This window comes from Equus przewalskii, chromosome 17 (assembly GCF_037783145.1).
Source record: "Equus przewalskii isolate Varuska chromosome 17, EquPr2, whole genome shotgun sequence".
Classification (NCBI taxonomy): Eukaryota; Metazoa; Chordata; class Mammalia; order Perissodactyla; family Equidae; genus Equus; species Equus przewalskii.
This window is the reverse complement of record NC_091847.1, coordinates 25,612,822-25,636,035: the sequence shown is the minus strand read 5'-3', so window position 1 is coordinate 25,636,035 and position 23,214 is coordinate 25,612,822. Positions and strand designations below refer to the sequence as shown.

General features: G+C 35.2%; 1 protein-coding gene across 3 annotated transcripts in view; it reads right to left on the bottom strand.

The window, feature by feature from the left end:
• Window positions 1-8,486: 8,486 nt before the first annotated feature.
• Window positions 8,487-23,214, bottom strand: part of KYNU (kynureninase) — a 112,869-nt gene continuing 98,141 nt past the window's right edge. For all 3 annotated transcript variants that reach the window (XM_008529944.2, XM_070581267.1, XM_070581266.1), the window contains 4 exons: window positions 21,059-21,111; window positions 19,129-19,214; window positions 13,184-13,414; window positions 8,487-11,803 (listed from right to left, as the gene is read on the bottom strand). In XM_008529944.2, coding sequence (XP_008528166.2) covers window positions 11,678-11,803; window positions 13,184-13,414; window positions 19,129-19,214; window positions 21,059-21,111 — 496 coding nt within the window. In that variant the 3' untranslated portion in view covers window positions 8,487-11,677. The remainder of the gene's footprint in view (window positions 11,804-13,183; window positions 13,415-19,128; window positions 19,215-21,058; window positions 21,112-23,214) is intronic.

Sequence of the window (23,214 nt, the reverse complement as noted above, 5' to 3'; positions counted from 1 at the left end):
CTGCCTGTACTCTTAATGGGTGCCACATATTATTTAAATGATTTCATGTATTAACCTACTTAATCTGTAAGAGAACCCTTTGAATTAGTACTATTCTTGTCTAATTTCACAAACAAGGAAACGAAGGCATTGAGCATTTAAGTTGCAAGATCATATGACTGGAAGGTAGTAGAGTCAATATTTGAACGCTGCATTTTGATTTCAGTCTTTGAAATTAACCCTTTAGTGTACCTCTTTGCATGTTTCAACTCTCATGCCCAAAACAGTAGTCCTCTGACCCATTCACACCTACTTTAATTTCTGTTAACCAAGAGGCCACAGCTCTCAATGATTTTAGCTGTTTCTACCTATATTAATTCCATATTTTTAAATAATATGAATTTATTGTTATTTCTTTGTCTTCAAATTTGCAACATTTTTTTTCTGACTGTGGAAATCGAGGATTTAGTTATTATAGCTCTTCCTCTCCCCACAGCCCGTAAACACATACACACAAATACACTCTTTCTTCCCTCTTCCTCCAAATATAGTGAAATCATGATTTAGATTACATCGATATTCATTGTCTTCATGTTTATAACTACATAAATATTATTTACAGCTGGTGTTGTGTGTATATGAAGGAATAGGAACATATGTTAAAATATATTGAGAACATAGCTTTTTTGTAACATTAAATTGAGAAATAGCATCACTTCTATACCACATGGCTTACTTTGATAATGTTTCTCTTATTGTACATTCCTACTTTTTAGAGTTAATAATTGCTTTCTTTTACAATTGCCCAATATTGTGATCTCTGTACTAATTTGGATCCTCAAATTAGTTCTGACAGAACTTAAAACTCTCCTCAAAATGGTGAAATATATCAGACATTAGGTATTTATTCAGTTTGTGAGCATGTATGTGTGTGTGTGAAAGAGAGACAGAGACAGAGAGACAGCGACAGAGACAGAGACAGAGAGGTAGGTATCCATCCCTGGAGCCCTCTGAGCATTTGCTCCAATCTAGCGTGGTTCCTCTCTAGGGCTGATGGATTGCTGTTGAGATGGGACTTTTCCTCATGCTCGTTTTGGGAATCTTAATGCCTTATTTATTTATTTTTTGCCACTCAGTCTTTTCTGGTAGTTTCTGAGAGATAGTACATGGGAAGAAAACATTCTAAGACATCGCTCACCTAAAAATATCTTTCTTCTGTCTTCACATTTAATTGATAGTTTGGCTTGCCATAGAATTCTCAATTAAATAATTTTCCATCTAAATTTCAAAAGCATTCTCCATTATTCTCTATCAGATTTGGTGGCAAGAATCTCTATATCACTGTGATTGTGGATATTTTTAATGTAACAATTTTCTCTGTAAAATTTTTAGAATCTTCTTTTTATCCCCAGTGACTTTCATTTTTCCTGTGATGTGATTTACATTTTTTAAAACAAATTTATTATGTTTAGTACTCATTGAGCCTTTTCTTCTGAAAGCACAATCTTGTTGTGGGAAGAGTTTCATTTCTTGATAATTTCTCCCTTTTGTTTTATCTGCTCTCTCATTTTGTAACTACTGTTAGACAGATGTTTACCTCTTGCTTTAATCTTCTAATTATCTAATATTTTTTTTGTTCTACTTTTAAAATAGTTTCTCAATTTGATATTCCAGAATTTCTTTTACATTTTTTATTTCTGATACCATATTTCTTAATTTTCAGGAGATTTTTCTTGTTCTCTATGAACTTTTAATGTAGTTTCTTGTTCCATGGTTTTCCTTTTCCCTAGGAAGATATTAATTATAGCTTCTTTCCTTTTTCTCTTTTTTCTTCCATTGTATTATATGTTTCCTGTTTGTTCTTTTGGATTCTAGCCTGCATTTGAAATGTTATTGTCGAATGTCTGGTGATACATTGTGTCCATTCCTTTCTAAAACTGGAACTCTAAAAACCAGGTGCAAACATTTTGTGAAGGGGCAGAACTGTTTCATTGGTGCACAGCACTAAACCACAAAGAGACCCATGTAAGGATTGTAGCTTTTATCAATTGGACTGGATTGTTTTCCCAGAGAGAAACTTATAATCATATTCCTGAGGCAGGCTGGAGGGGAGGTGGATGTGAGCCTCAGTGCACACAAAATTTCTTGGGAGCCAAGTGGGAGAAGGGAGTTAGGGCTTTCACCATTTAGAATGCAAAATTTTGCTAAATCAATCTATTTTCAGTCAAATTGCTCATCTATCTCTTATGTTATCCTCGTGTCCCTAAGCCTAGAACTACACTAGTTTATCCTCTCCAGAAAGTAAACTCTTGCCTTTGTGTGAATGGGGAAGATGCAATATTCCATTTGCACAGCTGGAAGAAGGGATTTGGGGTCCAATTATTAATTTTACAGACTTTCAACGACCTGTTGCCCATCCCACCATGCATGCTGGCCTTCAGAAATAACTGGTACCTCCAATTCCTAAATATTTCAAAGAGTCTTTGACCTGAATCAGATTACTACTGTTTGGTATCCTCCCCTCTCACGCAGGCAATTATATTTCAGCTTTCTTTATCCTGCTCAGTGAGTTTCCTTTACTTTCTAGCTTTGAAAGTGTGTTGACATCTTTCGTACACTCTTGCCCTTCTCATTTCGGGGGATATTTCTATGTTTATGCCACTTTTATGCATTTACTATCATTTTTTGTGAGATAGATGACTAGTATCACCTGGAAATACAGATTAGAATACTGTAATTTTGCTCCCCTAAAATGATTGTAAGTTATACAACTTTCCCAGAAAAAGTACTGTAAAACATTGTTTTCTTATTCTGTGTTTACTTTCTCTGACTCAAGAATAGATTTAAATCTTTGAAGAAGATGAAATTTTCTAATGGGTAGGTAAAGACACAGGTACCGGATGCTGAACTGCACAGAAGTGCATGGATCCATCATAATGCACATACCAGCTTTGACTCGACTGAAAGCCATTCAACGGAAGTATTCACTAACCTTTAACGTGTTTTTCTTCAATTCTCTTAAGTATTGTTGAGAGAATAAACATAAGAAAGGAAAAGATAACAAATATAACATATAAAAATATATGTAATAAGTTTGCTATAAGTTCATATGGCCATCAATACAATCAAGTAACAGTTATAAAAAGGCAATATTATTTAGAATTCAGTGAAAAATGTGACATTTGGAGTCAGTTACCCGTTTCAAACAGTCTGGTTCTGTTGTTGCCTTCTAAAAAAAGACTGTCTGTGATTCTCTCTTTCTGTTCTTTTTTTTCCTCTTAATTGCCATTTTTTCCCAGACCAGCTGTAGCATCTATGTCCTGACTTTGATCCAACTACTTACTTTAACCCATAGAGAAAATGTCTCCCACAGACTCGGCATATATCATTGCAATGTCTCCATTCTTGACAAGCTTGCTGTTTTAACACAATAGAATGCATGGAGAGCTGCATGAAGTGAAGCTCCTACATACTTGGAAAGAGAAAATTAAGACCTCTGTTTAGTAAATATTGGCACAAAAATGAAGTTCTTTTCACCTAAAATAATATTGCGAGTATATGCAATCGAAATTTCAACTGGGGCCCAGGAATCCAATGCTAGTTAGCTTGTCATTCATGAGAAGCCATACTTTAAAGCATTATTCTCATCTGACTTAGGACAGTTAAGTCAGTCTCAACTTTGGTCCTAGGTAGGGCCCTGGGAGAGGGTCTTTGATGTCCTTTTAAGGAAAAGAAGCTGCAATGAGATGGTAAACACATAACCAGTATGTTAGATGACCTTGATTCTGAGAAATTTAGAACTACCTCCAAATTGGATGAAAGGATAAAAATTGAGTTTCTACCTATGGAAAACGGGTATCTATCTAAGCTGGGTACTCTAAAAAAATTTTTTTTGAGGAAGATTGGCCCTGAGCTAACATCTGTGCCCGTCTTCCTCTATTTTATATGTGGGACGCCTGCCGCAGCATAGCTTAATAAGTGGTGCATAGGTCTGCTCCTGGGATCTGAATTGGTGAACCCTGGGCCACCAAAGCAGATGGTGTGAACTTAACCGCTATGCCAAGGGGCCAGCCCTGTTCTAAATATTTTATATGTTTCTGACATATTCTAATGAGCTCAGGTCTGAACAAATTCAACAGTAAAGGATCCTTTATCAGCTGCTCTTTGGAGACAAAGGTCACAGGAGTGGCCTCAAGATAAATGTGAACAACATGCATGATGTGTTAGAATTGCACATTTCTCATTAACTATCTGCTTATAATGGGCTAACTATATATTCAGCACAGAGGTAAGAACTGAGGGGCATACAAAGAAAAACAAAATATTAACCACGTCACTAAGCAAGTTACATTAAGGTAGGGAAAAAAGATACATACACAAATATAATATTCCTTTCAAAATCCATCATAAGGAAATTATAAACACAATTTTTAGACATGTAGAGGCAGAAGGGATGTTTCCTTCATGAGGATATGTGGTGGGAAAGATCGCACACATGATGTGATTGAAATTATGGCTTTTGAGGCAAGTATCCTGGATTCTTGTCTAAGATATCATTTATTGTTTTTTTCTTAATTTTCAAGCATTAACAAAAGTACAGAGAATCCCAAATATTATCACTTGGTTTTAAAGCTTATCAAGATTTTGTCATACTTTTTTCTTCTTCCTTCCTTCTTTTCTTCTTTCCTATCTTCCTTCTTTCCTTCCTTCCACTCATCCTTTCTTCCGATGGTAGGAAGAATAATAGGCTCCAAAGATGTCCACATCCTAAGCTTCAGACACCTGAGTATTTTACAGTATACGGGAGAGGGGAATTATGATAGCAGATGGAATAAGGTCGCTAATCTATTGGCTGTAAGAGAGGGAGATACTCCAGGATTACCTAATTGATTCCAATGTAATCACAAAGGCCCTTAAAAGAGGAGAGGGAGTCATAAGAGTAGAGTCAGAGGAATCTGTCACTATGAGAGAATGACCAGAGAGCTGCAACATTGCAAGCTTTGAAGAAGGAGGAAGGGGACCAGAGCCAGAGAATATGGGCAGCCTCTAGAAGCTGCAAAAGGCAAGGAAATGGATTTTCTTCTAGAACCTTCAGAAAGGAATGTACCCTGCCACAACCTTGAGTTTGGTCTAATGAGATACATGTTGAATTTCTAACCTACAGAATTGTGAGTTAATAAATGTCTGTTGTTTTAAGCCACGGTTTGTGGTAACTTGTCTGTCATCATGTTTTTTTTTTTTTTTGGCAGATGAATTTTAAAGCAAATTCCAGACTTCATATCGTTTCATTCCTATGTACTTGGTATATATATCTAGAAGTAAAAATATCTGCTTATATCTATAGTACAGTTATCACAGCTAAAAAACTGAATAAAAATCCTTGTCATTCAAATGTTTTCAATGTATATATTTTTATATTTGGTCTTTGAATCAAGATCCAAACTAAGTCCATATGTTACATTTGCTTGTTATGTCTCTTCAGTCTCATAAAAATTCAGGATGGTCCCTTCTCCCTCACGTGTTCCCTATTTTATTCACACCATTGACTTGTTGAAGAAACTCGATGAGCTACCACGTAGAATGCCCTGTATTTGCTTCTTTTGAGGGTCATTTAACTTATTTCTCTATTCCTCATGGTTTTATAGACTGGAAAATAGCCTAAAAGCTTGATTGAATTCAGATTTATTATTTCCTGATTATTCCACATAAGAAATGTTGTCTACCTCATATTTCATCACATCAGGGATGTAGACAGGTTGTTCCAGCTTTAGTGGAACTAGTGCTGATCAGAGTTTAGAGGGCAACAATCAGATGCTCTCACTATGTAGCTTCTCATCAACCTTTCTTTGAAGTTTGATCTTTTCCTGAATCAATTATTCAGTTGAGTTGAAAACAACTATTTTCTAGTTATTATTCTTTCCTTAAGGATTAACTGTAATTTTCTATAAAGAAATGTTTTTCTATAGTGGAAGAAAGTATTTATAATATGCTATTCTATTTCTTATATCTAAGAAAGGAGAGAAATGTGTGTGTGTGTATATATACATACACACACACACCACACACATATATATATTTACCTATATTTTATATTTTATATATAGACATTTCTTCTATTACTTTATATATATATATTAACAGAAAAATAAACCAAAACATGAAAAATATATGCATAGATAGTGGGAGGGATGATGGTGAAGAGGTAGGAGCAGAATCTAGACTTTTCGAGTATATCTTGCTTTGAAGATTTGAAGTTGAAATTATCTGTCTTACACAATTCTGAAATGAATTTTAAAATTTAAAAAGATATTTGTAAATATTGAAAAATATTTCCAAAGTGCCAAACCTAAGCATGTATGTAATTTGGTGGTGTAACCATACAGAGAAAAGTTACTACAAGTGGCTTTAAAGCACAGTAATTTGACTTTCTATTCCTGGTGAGATGTATTCTAAGGACTAGGAAAAAAAATCTTCAAAATAATCTTAAGCTGTTCTAATCAGATTGTTCATAATAGCTTTCATATTATTAATTCTAAAACTATATATATATACATATGATAATGGTAGTATATATCATATCTGATAAAACCAGTAATTAATACTACTAGAACCAAAATTTTCAGCATGAGATATAAATATAAAATCAATTAAGTTCAATTAAAACATCCTGTTATCCTAAATTAAATTTAAAATATGAATATGAAGTAAAGACATAATTTTTCTTTAAAAACCTGTATTTCCTAACTCTGTTAACTGAAAGTGCTGGAAACGATGATCAACCCAATTATAATGAGCACTCTTACTGTTAAGATTATGGTTTCTAAATACCGTTTTCTTCGAAAAGGAACTGAATATTCTCAGAGAAATCACTGACGTCAAATTTGATGTATATTACAAGGTAAGCCTACATCTCGTCAAAACTAAAGCAATTAAGCTATCAAAAAACAGTTGAGGTAATGTCAAAAAGACTCAGGAGCCACCTTAAAGAGTAAAAAATTGGAAAACTAGAGTGTTCACAAAAATACTAATTGCAATAAAACAAAGATGCGTCAGAAATGTTTAAATCCATTAGGTCATAATGATCCTCTTTATTATTTCGTTCTTTGAGACTACATCTTGCTGAGATTAAAAATAATATTACTAGGGGCTGGCCCAGTGGCACAGCAGTTAAATTCATGCATTCTGCTTTGGCAGCCTGGGGTTTGCTGGGTGAGATCCTGGGTGTGGACTATATAGCACTGCTTGGTAAGCCATGCTGTGGCAGACATCCCACATATAAAGTAGAGGAAGATGGGCATGGATGTTAGCTAAGGGCCAGTCTTCCTCAGCAAAAAGAGGAGGATTGGCGGCAGATGTTAGCTCAGGGCTAATCTTCCTCAAAATAATAATAATAATAATATTACTAGAGGGCAGGGAACATATCAGGTATCTTTCCCAAAAACATAATGTAGATGCTAATGGCCCACACAAGCATCAACTCCATCATCTGAGTAACAGGGTGCCCTAATCTACTGATTTCCATGTATGCTTTATGATGTGATGCTTCCAGGGTGTTTGCCAGTTTCTTTCCTAAGGTCATGCAAAAATCCGTTTACTTAAAAATCAATATTCTAGCAACTTCAGTTTATGAAACAAAGACATAACACAATTTAAATGTAAACCCATATAGTTTCGCACTCAAGAGTAAGTAGTAAGTTATTGAGTAGAAAATAGCTGTAGAAAAATTCATTTCTTTAATTTGCAATTAAGTTATTGACTCACACCCAGGCTTTTCTCTGTTCAGTTTTGTATAGTAAGTATAACTTAGTGTTAAACAAACAGCCCTATGTATTACAATAGCTCCCAAGGGCATCACTGGAAAAGAACTGTTATTTATATGAATGTACATGAGTTATTGAGAAAGCATATTTCATTTTTCACATATTCTACTTACGAAACCTGTAACTACACAATATTTTTTGTTTTCAGTCATAAAACATTTCCTGGCAGTTTAGCATGTTGTGGGGGATTAGATACCAGAAAACAATTAAAAACAACAACAACAAAAAGCCTTTTAAAATGACATGGCCCAAAAGTAAGAAATTCTCAGAACTCCAAAATAAAAGCAGGAACCTGGGAAGGAAGCAAGGATCAAAGTACACTTGGGATCAAAGCACGACTTTCATTCTAAGATTTTCTGCCAAATCCTGGCCATTGAACTTCAGTGTTGATAACTGAATGGGACATGGATCAAGCCTAGGACTGGCCAAGATAAATAAGCTGACAGGAGAGCCCTACATAATGCTGACAACCAAAGAATACAGACAGGGTCAACAAGAAAAATTAAAGTCTTCTGAAAATTGGTAACTATAAATTGGCCCTCGCATAGATTCACATTATCAGTTTCATGCTCTTCATGTGAAAACGTGAACTCATCTGAAATACAAAATATTCATCTGAAAACAATAATTTTAAATGTTCTTGTCAGAAGAGACCCTGGCCAACTGGCAAAAGCAAACAAGAATGTCTTTGGAAAAACACACTTTAACTCAGTTGTCAAAGGATTCCAAAAGGGTCAAGATAAATGAGCAGTTCAAGTTAACAATTAAACATACACAAGGAAACAAGACATTGTATGTGAAAACCAACAGAAGCAGAGCTGTAAATTCATCAGGTATTAGATATAGAACACAAAATACTTATGATTATTAAGACTAGATAAAGGAAATACTCTCTTAGATTGAGTCCCATAGAAACAGAGCTTAAGACAGAGATTTGGATAATGATGTTTTATTGAAGGAATGCTCACCAGGAAAAACCTGTGAAGGAGGGAATAAAGGAGACCATGGAAACGGAAAATGCTGGGCAAGCATATAAGAGGCAGATAAAATTCTAATCTTGGCTTAACCCACAGATTAAGGTTGGTTTCAGAAGCATAATCTGCAGTGTGTGTGTGTGTGTGTGCGCGCGCGCGTGTGCATGTGTGTGTCCTCATTCTGGTTTTTTTCCTTTTACTTGTGTGGAGGCTTTACACTTATTCTCTGTTATTTTAATAATCCCTCTGGTTATTTTAACACACATACATGACAGAGACAATCAGTAGTTACTATTGGCAAGGATTTGGAGCCAGGGAATTCTCATTTCCTACTGGATGGAGTGGAAACTGGTACAACCACTTTTGAAAAGAGTTTGATATTACATAGTAACGTTGAACACGTGTGTGTGCCCCCTGACCCAGCATTTTTACAGTTCTATGTCCTAGACTAACTTTGGAACTTGTGTACTAAGATTATCAATAGCAGCATTGTTGCAGTATTAAAAATATTTGGAAGAACTTAAATGTTCACTAGCAGAGTGAATAACTCCAATTATATAATAGAACACTAAGCAGCAATGAAAATAAATGAAAAGCTATATGCAACAAATGGATGATTCTCAAAAAATACGATGCTGAGCAAAAGAAGCAGAAAAATATATACTGCATTATCACATTTATATAAAGTTCACATACAGGCATAATTAGCTAATACGCTCTTATGGGTACATACACAGGTGTAGAACTTTAAAGAAATAAGGGAATGATTAGCACAAAATATGCTTTGGTGATTATCTCTAGATTTGGGGAGACAGGGGCATGCAAGCTGGGAGAAAGGGAGCTTCTAATGCTCTGTTTCTTAACCTGGGTGACAAGGTCACAGTGCTGATCATGCTTTGAATGGTTTGTATATATAATTTGATGTAATTTTAATGTGATTAGCATGAAATATTTTATAATTTAAACTTATAAGAATCTTCATACACCTTCCCTAACTCTACCATCTAATTATGACTCCTGAGATTTTTCTTTCATAGGATAATCTGTTTGTCTTTCATAGAAGTCATTGTTTCTAATTATATATTTACTTGGGTGTTTCTACGTTAAGTATCTGTTTCTTGCCCTAAACTGCATGTTCCATGAGAGCTGAAACCACGTCTGTTTTGTTTACCATTGTGAGGTTCAAAAATGCTTCCTGCTGGGGCTGGCCTGGTGGCGTAGTGGTTGAGGTCACGTAGTCCACCTTGGTGGCCTGGAGTTTTGGGTTGGGATCCTGGGTGCAGACCTAGCACTGCTTGTCAAGCCACACTGTGGCAGCATCCCACATAAAACAATACAGGAAGGTTGGCAACAGATGTTAGGTCAGGGCCAATCCTCCTCATCAAAAGGGGAAAAAAAATTCGATTCCTTCTACATGTAGTCCTGTATAGTCAAGTGTTAAGGTTTTGAGAACTTTTCCATCTATGAAGATGAGTTTTGTCAAAAGTTGGAGTGGGAAGTTTTGCTATAGCAATTATGCAAACACTCAGTTAAGTGAGCTAACATATAAATAGAGTAGCACAATACATGGTCATGGCAAGTACTTGATAAATATCAGTAGTTACTGGTGTTGGTGTTGAAGTTCTGCATCTTTTTATTTAACTCCACCATCCAAAGTGGTTGTCGAAGTTTACTTCATTCAAATTGGTTTCATCAGAGGCAATAATTATGACGTAGTCACTCTTCCTTGCTGCTTATGTACAAAAACAGAATATTTTGCAAATTCATGAATAGTGATTTTGACATCAACAGCTGAAACTAAGGAAGTTCAACACGCTGAGCCTAACTGTAGGCTTCTTAGCAGATAAGAAAGGTCATAGATTTGGGACAGAGGTTGAGAGATGAAGTACTAATTTCCTAATTTTAATCTTCAATTGCAAGTATCTTGGGGTGATTTATTTCACTATTTTAAAGTCTTATCAGTGAAAACTCCCATTAAAAAAACCAAGAGATTATGATAACATTAAATAAAAGGTATTCTTGAAAAATGGATTAGGACCCAAGAGTGAGTGGAAAAATCAATTTAACGAGTTTCAACCAAGATTTGTTGTAGTGAGATAAAATAGAATAATAAATATCAGAGCACAGGCAAATACTTTATGAAACTTTTGTTTTAGCTACATACACCTTTTTTTTAAAAATTGGATCTAAGATGCTATCTATTTACTGTGAGCACCATGCTAATGTCAGAGATAGTAACGTGAAAAAATGGCCAATGGCAATGGTAAGGAGCTGTTGATTGAAAATTGAAAGATATTTCTTCTTTCACAGATGCTAAAATATGATAAAAAATTGTGTATTAGAATTGATGAAATAAATACTGGTCACCGATATTAAATATATTTCTTAGTGTGGATTGTGGCCAAAAATATTTGAAAGCCACTTCCCTAGAAAATGTATTCCTGTTCCTTAGATTGGAATTGGATGAACATGGTAAAATCATACATATACCAAACTGTTCAACTATAGTGCTGATAAGAAACTTCAGTAAATTAAAGCTAAAGTAATATTCCCCAAATCAATACAAAATTTCCACATATTATGAAGTTATCAGTCAAATTATAAGTTAAACCAACAACAACATTTCACTGAGTGTGAAACGTGACAGCTACCAAGACTGTGTACATAATACTGGGACCAAAGAAGACTTTAATCCACTAAACAGCGAGAAATTGGGCAGCTATGTGGACTCCTCAGGGCCACAGATGCTTAAAAAATTATAATAGATTTTTCTGTAAAATATACAATTCATTGCCAGTTATGTGAAGTCATTTTGAATGCTTTCAATAATTAAAATTTGAATAATAATAAAATAGCCACAGCAACTTTCAGTATTATTTACTTAAGCTGTTCTAGAAAACACAGCTACTCTTTCGTTTCTGCAGAGTCAAGTACAGAAATGAGCAGATTGATAAATTTGTAGACATCATGGAAGGAATTGTAGAGAGGAACTGGAGCTACTCGGATGCCATCTGGTTCCCGCTTGTCACACTGTGGGGGCAAAAAATGAAGCCACGATAATGTTAGCATTATTCACATAATAAAAATTTACATTCAAGATAAACTTACATAAAGCTGTCATGGGATTTTTCTAAAACTTAATAGATAAGCAAATTTGTATCACTTTGAGTAAAACATAATGTTTCTATATTATTTGAAACTCTCTTCTTAAGAGTAAGTTAAATATTAATGGATTGTTACATGAATATCCAATGTCCTTTCCTGAAGTCCACTCAGCAGTCATCTCCTTTAAACATTCAGTAGATCACATACACATCTATTTGTGGGGAGACCCTGGAGAGACTGGAATCTCGGACATATTTAAGTGAATGAGAACCTCACAGTGATCTGGAGAGTTTTAGTCAATTATCCTTATATTTAGTTCTCTAATCCCTAATCTTGCAGGTAAGGAGTCGTCTACACCCCTGGCAATGCCAAAATGTCATGAAATAGAAAACAGGCCAGATAATTTGGCCTAGCCTGAAGATGCCCGTGACTATCTTTAAGAAATACCCACTGTAGGTTCAGCAACATAGCAAATAGTTTACATACGCTGGTCCATTTAACTCCCATAACAACTTTTTGAGCTCAATAGTTTTGCACCCAAAATACAGCTGAGAAATCTCAAGCCAATAGCTGTCCACCAATTTTCCCAGGAGCACACAGCTTGGAAACAGTAGATCTTAATTTGAAATGCTGACATTCTGATTTGTGTCTCTGGAATCTGGGGTGACTACTCCTACAGTTTTGGAGGACTGCACGAATGAAGCAGTTCCTAAATTACATAATCACTGGAAATAGAGACATTGTTACCATTTTTTCCTGAAATTATTCCATTGGCACTTATTAGTTCTCTTCAAGAGACTAAGAAGACTACTTAGGGCTAGCAGCTAAAGAAATTTATTCCATACAATGTTAACGTTCCTGAGATATGTCTGCAGATCTTTTTTGACTTAGTTCAATCAAACAACTAAATAAAACTGCCTTCTTTTTCCCCCTCCACTATATTGATTTTACCTACTCAATAAATATATATTGGGGCTTTCACTAGTAAAAACTAGTGAAAACATGTCCTAATTGATTATGATGAAACCATTCTTTCTGTTCAAACTGTAAAGAAAAGAACGAATAAATCACATAACACTGTATCTTATATCCAAAATTTGTGTTTTCTTGTGTTTTATCACAAATGACACATCTCTAGGTCCTTAAATTAGCATAGTACTGAGTACTCAGGTGGCAGTTAATTTACCCTCCCTGACTGATCGATGTGAAATAACATGCAGCAGTGAATAAACCACAGAACCCAAAGTTTACGCCAACTATGCAAGCCACCGACAAACCTGGTAGCGAAGCAAGAGGGATACTTACAACCACTCCTCTCTTTTCTAGGTTTTGGAATACATATGTCATTGGAGCAGAAAATGTTAGTGTTAGCTGGCAGCCGCGCTCCTCTATACGGGATGGAGTAATGATGCTCACGATAGGTTTCCTGGTGTCTGCTTTGTCTTTGCTATAGTAGTGCTTGATCATATATTCCAGATAACCAGTTAGCAAAATAGATTTTCTCCTCAATGCTTTCATAGTTGCTTGCCTAAAGATCTTCAGAATGAGAAACAATCAGATCAACAGTGTCTTGCTGATTTACAAAGAAGCAAAAATTAACTGTAAGTCACACATAAAAGAGGAAATGCCTACTTTTGACCTTTGCAACGAACAACCCATTTTAGATCATCTTTTTGTAAAAACATGTCCTCTTTTAAATGCTTTGCCATGAAAAACTGAATGCAGAGTTTCCATGACAGAAAAACTATACAAATGTCAATAAACAATACTTGCAAAAGAAGAAAAAAGTAAGTTAATATAGTGTTTCTTTAGCCAGCCCTGGTGGTCTAGTGGTTGAGATTAGGTGCTATCATCGCCACAGCCCAGGTTCATCTCCTGTTCAGGAATCACACCACCCATCTGTTGATTGTCACACTGCGGTGACTGTGTGTTGCTGTGATGCTGAAAGCTATGCCACTGGGATTTCAAATACCAGCAGGGTCACCCATGGTGGACAGGTTTCAGTGGAGCTTCCTGACTAAGACAGACTAGGAAGAAGGACCTGGCACCCACTTCCAAAAACACTGGCCATGAAAACCTTATAAATAGCACTGGAGCATTGTCTGATACAGCGCCAGAAGGTAAGAGGATGGCGCAAAAAGACCGGGCAGGGTTCCACTCTGCTATATACAGGTTTACTAGGAGTTGGAATTCACTTGATGGCACTGACAGCAACAAAAACGTTCCTTCAGAGTTATTTTAAATTAGTTTAGCATAATTAGTATAGATAAAACATACTTTAATAAATGTACTTAAATATCATAAAATTCAAACATTTCCTCAAAACTATCATATACCATCCATAATCAAGAAGGCTTTCTTCTATTCCAATGTAAAGTTTGTTTGATCCACAAAACAGTAGAAAAAAGCTAAACATGCTGCATATGTGGAAGGCAGTGTTACTAATACTATTTATAATTGCCTTGCCAATTCATCTCTTCTAGTTTAATAGTAACAAAACAAACAGTTAAAAAATATTGCTAAGTTTTATAGGATAAGGAAGCAAAAAATGTTAGGTAATACATTTATTAGTACTGAAGCATTGGGCTTTCTTTCTTCTTTCATCATTTTTTTTCCCTGTTAAACTCCAACACTGGTGCTATTTGCTGCCTGAGGTGTCTTATAGTAAGATGAGTGACAAGGGCACACAATAACTGGTGCTGGAACATTAGAGGTCAGAACAGATATGTTTGCTAGCTTATCTCTTAAGGTCAAGTAGAGTTTAAAAATATATCCTACGTATAAGAATTGAATGAACTGCAAACAGAACATGATGCACTGACATGCCTCTAAATGTCCCTTTTCTGTGTCGTGTTATGCCACAAAGCAAAGATGGGGTCATTTAGTGATAGCTAGACTTTGTGAAGTCTACGAAAATAGTTATTTCTGTATCTGCCTGTGGCATGTGTGGGTAGGCATACTAATGGGGCTCACACCATTCGGTCATAGATTTTCTTGACCTGCATTTGCATGGAGGCTGTGGATTTGGCTAAAGGAGAGGATGGGCATTGCATTGAAGGTAATAGCTTCTAAAGAAGAGAGGAGAAACAGAGGACAGAAGAGCATCTGTCTTTCTCCCCAAGCAGACCTCACAGACTATGTCTGCAGCCTGGAAGGAGGCTCAGCAGCAGGTTGAAGCTGATGTCTCTGTTTCAGACAGCGTCTGAGATCGGCAGTGCCCACAGTACTGCTGGAGGCCTCAGGAAACCCCCGTATCCTGGAGTTGGGTAGAAGCCATTTTTTCCTTTCCTGGTGTAAAACAAAATGTAAGTGGATCTGACACAATGATGACTCAAGAGAGCCCAGTCCAAGAGCCCACATTCTCACCCAGGGCAGGAGCAGGACAGGCAAGATGCAGCCCACCAGCGAGGGGTTTGACTGTCAGGTTCGGAATAGAAGAATAGGAGAGGAAAGCTTTTCAGGCTTCTCTTTAGGGATCAATAATAATTCAAGGAAAATTTCATTAGTAAATAATTCTGGGAAATGTTCTGATTTTGTTAAGGGCCCCAGAAGATGCAGATAGGAGCAATGTGTGAAGTAGTACTTTTAACGATATTTCATTTGTATTCATACGTTGGTAAGACTTTGGGGAATATTACTTAAGTTTATAATTTTGTTTTAAAGAAGGTTTTGCTCTTGCGGATTTCTTTTCATAACTAGAAACCAATTTTTTTTTAATGCCAATATCTCAATTGTAACATACTGTTACTCTTTGTTAATAATAAAATAACTTTTAAATATAAAGCTATTTTCCACATTATAACCACAGTAAGGGCAGCTGAATTCTGAGATACTCTTACATTCTTCTCACAGAGTGTGAAGTCTCTTCTGAAGCCTCACATAAAAATATTGAGGGGCCAGCCTGGTGGTGTAGTGGTTAAGTTCATGCATTCTACTTCGGGGGTGCAGAGTTTGCAGGTGTAGATCCTGGGCACAGACCTAGCATCACTCATCAAGCCACGCTGTGGCGGTATCCCACATAAAATAGAGGAAGATTGGCACAGAAGCTAGCTCAGGGACAATCTTCCTCACCAAAAAAAAAATTGAGGAGCTAATAGGAGTTGACAGGGAACTAGAATAAGTATCCTCTTTTTTGTTTCTTATTATTCCTATGCATTCTGTACTGAAAAAGGACAATTTCTCAAAATTAGAAATATGAAAAGTATAGTTTGAAAATATTCAGTTTACAACAGAACTTTTGGCAAAGATTCAATGACCTGTTTTTTTTCTTACTGAGTAAAACGAGAGCAAAGCATTGTCTCCCTAATAACTTCCTAAGGAAACACTTTGTACATTTCTTCTGACTTGCTGTGTACTTTAATTGAATGCTCTAATTTTGTATTTTGAAGATGATTATTCTTGTACTGAATGGGTCTAAAAATTGTCTACTGATTGCCACCTACAAATAGGACTTTCAAAACACAGTGTAAGTATTGTTTAATTTCAAGTTAGTACTTGGAAAATTGAGAGGACCTCTGAAGTAATCTGGTCCCAATATCTTCATTTAAAAATTGAGGCAAGTAAATTCAAGAGTAGTTGTCACTCATTTAAGGTCACACTCAGTGTCCCCATGAGGGATGGAGTATTTGCCTCCTGGTTCCTACCCTAGTGTTCTTTCCCTTGATCCACAATATTTTAAAAATTATTGTGTAAGTGATTAAAGGCAACAGTATAAAGAAAAGACAGTTTGAAACTGATTATAAGGTGTTATTCTGAATGGCATCAATCCAATGCACATGTAATTGTAAACAAACCATATTAATCTTTTTAAAAAACTCGTATTGCAAATCTGAGTTCATAACCATGTACATTGATTCGTAAGTATAGAATCTTTCCTCCAGTTGGTATTTGACTATATAGAAAATTTTTCAAAAGGGAAGTAGAGACGACAGAGAAAGGTAGTTTGATTCATGTATTTCTTTCTTTCAATTATTCAAACTTCAATGACCTATCTCTTATATGCAATAACTTTTAAACAAAGAGGGTAAGTACCAACATGTTTAACTCACTGATGTTTGTTCACATGGCAAACTCAGAAACATCTAGAAAGTAGAAGATTTTAACAGTGAGAGAATGGGAAACAATGAAATGAATTATTTTGCAATTTCAGAATTTTGAAAATTATAATGTGGAGGAAGAATTTTGGAAAACACTTTCTTCAATATAAGATTTGATTAACCTAAAGTTACTTAGAACACAGCCTCAACAGTGAATGACATAAGTAAGGTATTTCCAAGGGACTCTAGAGAAATACACAAGTGATAAGAAGCTCCAGACAAGTGTATACCCCTCTTCTCGTGGCTTTCAGGGTCCTTTGCTAGGTTTAAGTTTAGATATCAAACGAAAAGATAAATCAGACTTCAGATTCCAGCTGAGAATAAAAACCTTGTCTAGGTGACTATAATACAGTGTGGTACGAACCTCGTGGGAGGGAAAATAAGAATCTGACTCTTCCCATGGCAGCAGGGCTGAACGCTGGAAGAACAGGCAGCCCTCTGTAGGGCACACTGCAAGGTGAGAGAGTCTGAGAGAAAATCTCTGATATGGCTGAGAAGTCATTTGCAAAGATAAGGAACCACAGAGGAAATAACTTTCAGTACTAGTTCTTTCGGAGGTATGCCTTGGTGCCTTTCTTTCATGTTGAAACTCACCTTCTCCCTGGTTTAAACTTGCAGAGTAAGCAAAACTTTCTTTTGTTTTAATGTTTAACAGAAGTGTGTCTCTGAATGGATATTACAAAAACAATTCAAATATCATTATCTGAATTGCTAAGCAGATTCTTCCCCCACCCCCAGCAAAAAGAAAAACTTTCAAAGAAATGTATCACTGCCTGAAAAATCTTATCACTGGGTCTGTTTCAACTTTAAAAAAACCAAAAAAAACAAAAAAAAAAAAAGAGAGATCCGCCAAAAGTGAAAACAGCACAAGCTCCATCTAGTGGTCAAACTGAGTAGGTGTTCTTTAAATTGGAATGGAATGAAGTGAGTTGATTGCCATTGGTGGCGAATTTGTATACAAACAGTGAACTTGACGCTGCCGTCCAGTGGCCAAAATGAGAAACTGCTACAAGTGTTCACAGAATCCTAGAATATTAGGTTTAGAAGAGATTTTGGAAGTTTTTATTCAGTCACTCATAATGGAATACTCCACAACAGAATTTCCTAAAATATTATAAACTAGATTATTCGAAGAGGCTTTAAAAAAAAAGCAAACTTTTATTTGAATAGCTATATATTTAAAATCGCTATTAGAGCTATATATGTATATTTACTTAAAATATATTTCATTTAAATGTAGGTATATAAAATATATTTTATTAATATTATTAAATTGTATATAGTTATTAACTATATATTTAAATAAATTTAGTCTCAACCTGAAATTACTATCCAAATACTTAGTTAGATAGATAGATATAGATAAGTACCTAGATATATAGAAATAAACAGATAGATAGATATACATATCTAGAAAAATAAATTGATTACTTGGATCTTATTATTTAGGGTGAGATTAACTTTAAGTAAAAATATGAATGAACTATGAAGAAAAATATTGAGCCAGTAACAGTAGAGATTATACACGGATATAAAGGCGTAGTAACTCTAGTTAAAAAAAACCCATCCTACCTCATGAGAAAATGTTGCTCAATCTTTGGTTTACTCTGACTATTCATAGTTTGTTTTTTTCCCCCTTAAAGTAAGGTTTGCTATAGTTTTGTCACATGGCATTTTGTTAGTTCATTGACTCACAGAACTAACTAGAAGCAACAGAGTTCCGAGTAATCACAAGGTCTGGCACATAGTACTTTCTTAATAAACAAATGCTGAATGAGTGAATTAATCAAGAATTAAATATTGTATCCTTCTTTTTGTATATAGAGAGACCAACAGAAGATTAAATAACTTCTTCAAGTTCACACAAATTCTAAGTGGAACTAAAAATACATCTCCCCAGGCCACTTCCATTCAACATTTCTTAAGGGCCCACAATGTGCCATGCACTGTGGTAGGGGCTGGAGAAATAAATTAAAAAGTGACAGTTTGCCCAGGGTCACTGACCTAAAGGAGAACACTGCCCTTTGCCCACTGGTCATGCACGTGCACACTTATAATCTTGCTGTATAGCAGAGAAAGATAGTACTACAACATGTCACAATCAGGTAAAGAAAAAGGTAAAGGTATGGGAAAGTTGGAGCATAGATCTCTTACCTCTAAACTAGCGTGTAAGGAACAGACCAGCAAAATGGGAGGATTGGAAATTCGGAATCCATTGACCCCAGGGATTAACTGCAGTTCTGAAAAATTAATATCATGTCATTCTTATAGAAAATACCTTAAAAAGTGTCCTTCATAGATTTTTTTTTTAATGACAGTAAAGTAGTAGGAAGAAAAAATAAGACTTAAAAATGTTTATTCCTAAAATTTCTGAGATATTTAAGAGAAACTTTTTGGACCTAAAATCCTGGCACCTTTCCCCTTTGCCTGCAGTTTCTGTCTCCCCTGCTCCCACCTCCTTTGCAGCCTACCAAACACCACAGCTCTTAGAAACGAGGTAAAAACGCCTCTTCTTGAAGCTTTTCTGGGCCCCATCTACGCCCTCCCGATGCCAAGGCAGCAATCCTTATTCTGCCCCATCTTTGCTTTTCTATTATGAGACCATGCCAATGAGAGGAAAACAATATTTGAATGGCTTATAATTGTAATGTCACCAAAGGCAGAAACATGAATGAAATGACCTATGAAGATGACTTTTAGCACTAGGATTATTAGGTCAAGTGACCTCTCTTAGGAGGGGAAAAAGGCCTTTTAAAAACTGATCTGCCTAAGTATGATGTATTAAAAAGGTAAATTAATAGAGGTTATTACTCTAATTAGAATTAATTAGATTAAATAGCAGCAATTTAAATCCAATAGCGTTAAGATTGCTAGTTAGAGATCAAACTAAAACTAAGACTGACTAAAAGAATGCTAGAATACTCTGAGTCTTTAGAGAGTCACCTAATCCAGAGTTAGGCAAACTGTGTAAACAAAGTTTGATTAGAACATAGTCACACTCCTCCACGTATGTGTGTCTGTCACTGCTCTGCCACTACAATGGCCGAGTCGAGCATTTGCCTCAGAGACAGTATAGCTCTCATAGTTTAATATATCTCCTGTCTGGCCCTTCACAAGAAAAACCTTCCCAACCTGATCTATCCCAGTTCCCTCCTTTACAGATAATAAGACCCATCAGAAGGAACTGAAGTAACTGGCATAAGAGCAGAGCTGATTATTTCAGCCGCCAAGATAAAAAACAGGTTTCATTATTTGACCGGAAGAAGCCATCTTGATCCTTGGCATCTTGGTTGCTGCAAATGGGAATATATTTAAAATAATATCTCAGATTCGGAGCAATCTAAAGGATCACACTGAAGTTGAACTGTCAAAACGTTTAGGAAGCTTTCTGAATCCCATGTGACTGAAGAATATAGTCACTCAGGAGAAAGAAGTAGGGCAGTTTGGGATCCCCCTATGCTCCCTGTACTTTCATTTCTAACCACTGGGGTGTAACTGTTACGGTTTGATACATGGCAAAAGTCACAAAAGGAGGAAAATTTGGGTAAAGAGAGAGACAAAAAGGAAATTTATAAAATAGCACTCCTACGTGCTACTTGATTTACAGCTTTGAACTTGTCTTATCCTCAAACAAAATCCTGACATAGATATTATTATTTATATTATATATATAAGAAGGAAAAAGTCCCAAGATGATATAATGTGAGCAGCATCACAAAATTATTAAGCAGCAAAGTGGGATTGACATCTAAGTCTCCCTGGGTCTGACTCCAAGCCAAAACTTTCTTCCTATCCTCACTGCCTGACGCGTTGGGTGCTCCATATTGATGAGATCTGAACCTTGCATATTAGCTCTCACTTTCTCGTATCTCCCTACAAAGGGGTAGATTCAAAATCATGCTAAAATCTACAAACACTTAGTCTTACACTCTGGAAATGTCATTTCTTATTTTAAGAATTCTCAGTGGCATTTTCAAAGTGCACTCTCCATGAGGCATGTATATTACGTATCATACAAAGACAGATGAAAATTGAAATAAAGTTAAAATAAAATGACTTGTGAAGTAAAATTGAATGCACTTACTGTTATCCATCTTAAATCTGGTGCTGAGTTCGTGGCCAAACCATCCCACTAACCTGAAATATAAATAACAACATTAGATATTTTGGTCTACAAAAATAGCCACAATTAACGTAGGACTCTGGGGTCTGCATATTAAAACAATTTGTGATATGATTTATCAAATGTGTAAAGTATAAATGCTACAAGATATCATAAGGTTATTAAAATTTATAACCTTATCAAGAATGAGGATAAAATCAATGTATTCATATTACTAGATATATTATTTTTATGAAGTTAAATCATCCAAAGAGCTCCATATAACCACATTTTATTTAAAATAAAATGAACGAAAATATTGTTTTTCTTAGATTTTAAAACAATGATAAAAGCTCAAAAAGGAAAAGCAATTAATACAATAATATGTTTTTTGCAATCAATCTCCTAAAGAGAAATGGTACAAAAGCGACCTATATAATTGTTGCAAATTTTTGAATAATTCCCTAAAGAAATTGGTTACTTTCATATTTTAATAAGAATGTTAATTGGCCACACATAAAATACAAAAATATAGGAAAAATCATACATGATGTGTGTGTGCATATTACATGAAAAAAATTACAAAGTAGTTCAACAAAAATATAAAATTTGAGAAAAAGTGACACAATATTTCTGATAATCAATTCTCCCTAAAAAATCTTTTAGTTTTAATGTTGCCAAAATAAAAAATTCCAAGGCACTTTTTTTGGAACTTGGTAAAATGTTTTTAAGTTTATATACAATATATGATTTAGAATAATAAATTTTGATATAGAAGATTATACAGGTGAGTATGCTATATATTATATAGCATATTATAAAGTTCATTAAATGAATGACCAGAGTACTAGTAAAAGAAGTAGACAGAATGACAGAAAATATAATAACAGCCCTAGATTATATGAGAATTTAATAAGTAATTGTGACATTTCAAAAAATGCAAAGATGAAGACAATATATTCAGATACTTAGTTGGTTTTCAAAAGAGAAATTTCTTTCTAATTATATAAACAAAAGAAAATATTCAGGAACATATCAATAGATTCATAAACATTTAAAATTCTGTATTAAAAAGACAGACAAGGGACCGGCCTGGTGACATCATGGTTAAGTTCATGCACTCCAATTTGGTGGCCCGGGGTTCACAGGTTTGGATTTCAGGTGTAGACCTGCACACTACCCATCAAACCATGCTGTGGTGGCATCCCACATACAAAACAGAGGAAGACTGTCACAGAGGTTAACCCAGTGACAATCATCCTTAAGTAAAAAGAGGAAGATTGGTAAAAAATGTTTCCAATTTATCCAAAGGACCATTTGGATTACACTATTTAGAGTACTCTAAGATGTATGTGCTAAGACAATTAGCACAATACTATTCACAGTGTCAAAGCAACCTAAATATCTTGTAAAAGAGAATTAATAAAATAAATTATACTGCTTTCATATGACAGAATACTCTGTAGCCATTATAAAAAATCCTATTTAAAATAATATATATTCAAAAGAATAAAGTGGAGACAACAATATTTAGAGTATTATTCCAATTTTAGAAAAATAAATATAATGTATACATTTATATGTAACTCTGACCAAGATGCTAAAATTTTTAATTTCTGTTTTATTCACATCTACATTTTCCAGGATTTTCTAAAAAGCTTTTATTTTTCTAGTTTGTGTATATGTGTGTGTGCGTGTGAGGAGGATCAGACCTAAGCTAACATCTGTTGCCAATCTTTCTCTATTTTATGTGGGATGATGCCCAACATGGCTTGATGAGTGGTGCTGGCTCTGCGCCCGGGGTCTGAACCTTTGAATCCCTGGCCACTGAAGGAGAGCACGAGAGCTTAACCACGACGCCACCAGGCCGGCCCCTGAGCGTGTGTTGTTCTTGCATCAGAGAAAAGTTCTAATTATAACTATAACCCATATTCGTTAGTTCAGATTTTTCTTAACTTAAAAGTTAGTTTAAAATAAAAGAAAGGAAAAAGAACTAGCTTATTTTGTACATTTTTCATATGTATATTTTTACGTAGAAGTAGTCAGCAGAATCTGGTTAATTATGTAAAATGATTAATCTTTTTACCCTACCACTTAAAAATATTCTATGGCTTCCCTTTTTTAAAGGGAAAAGTGTA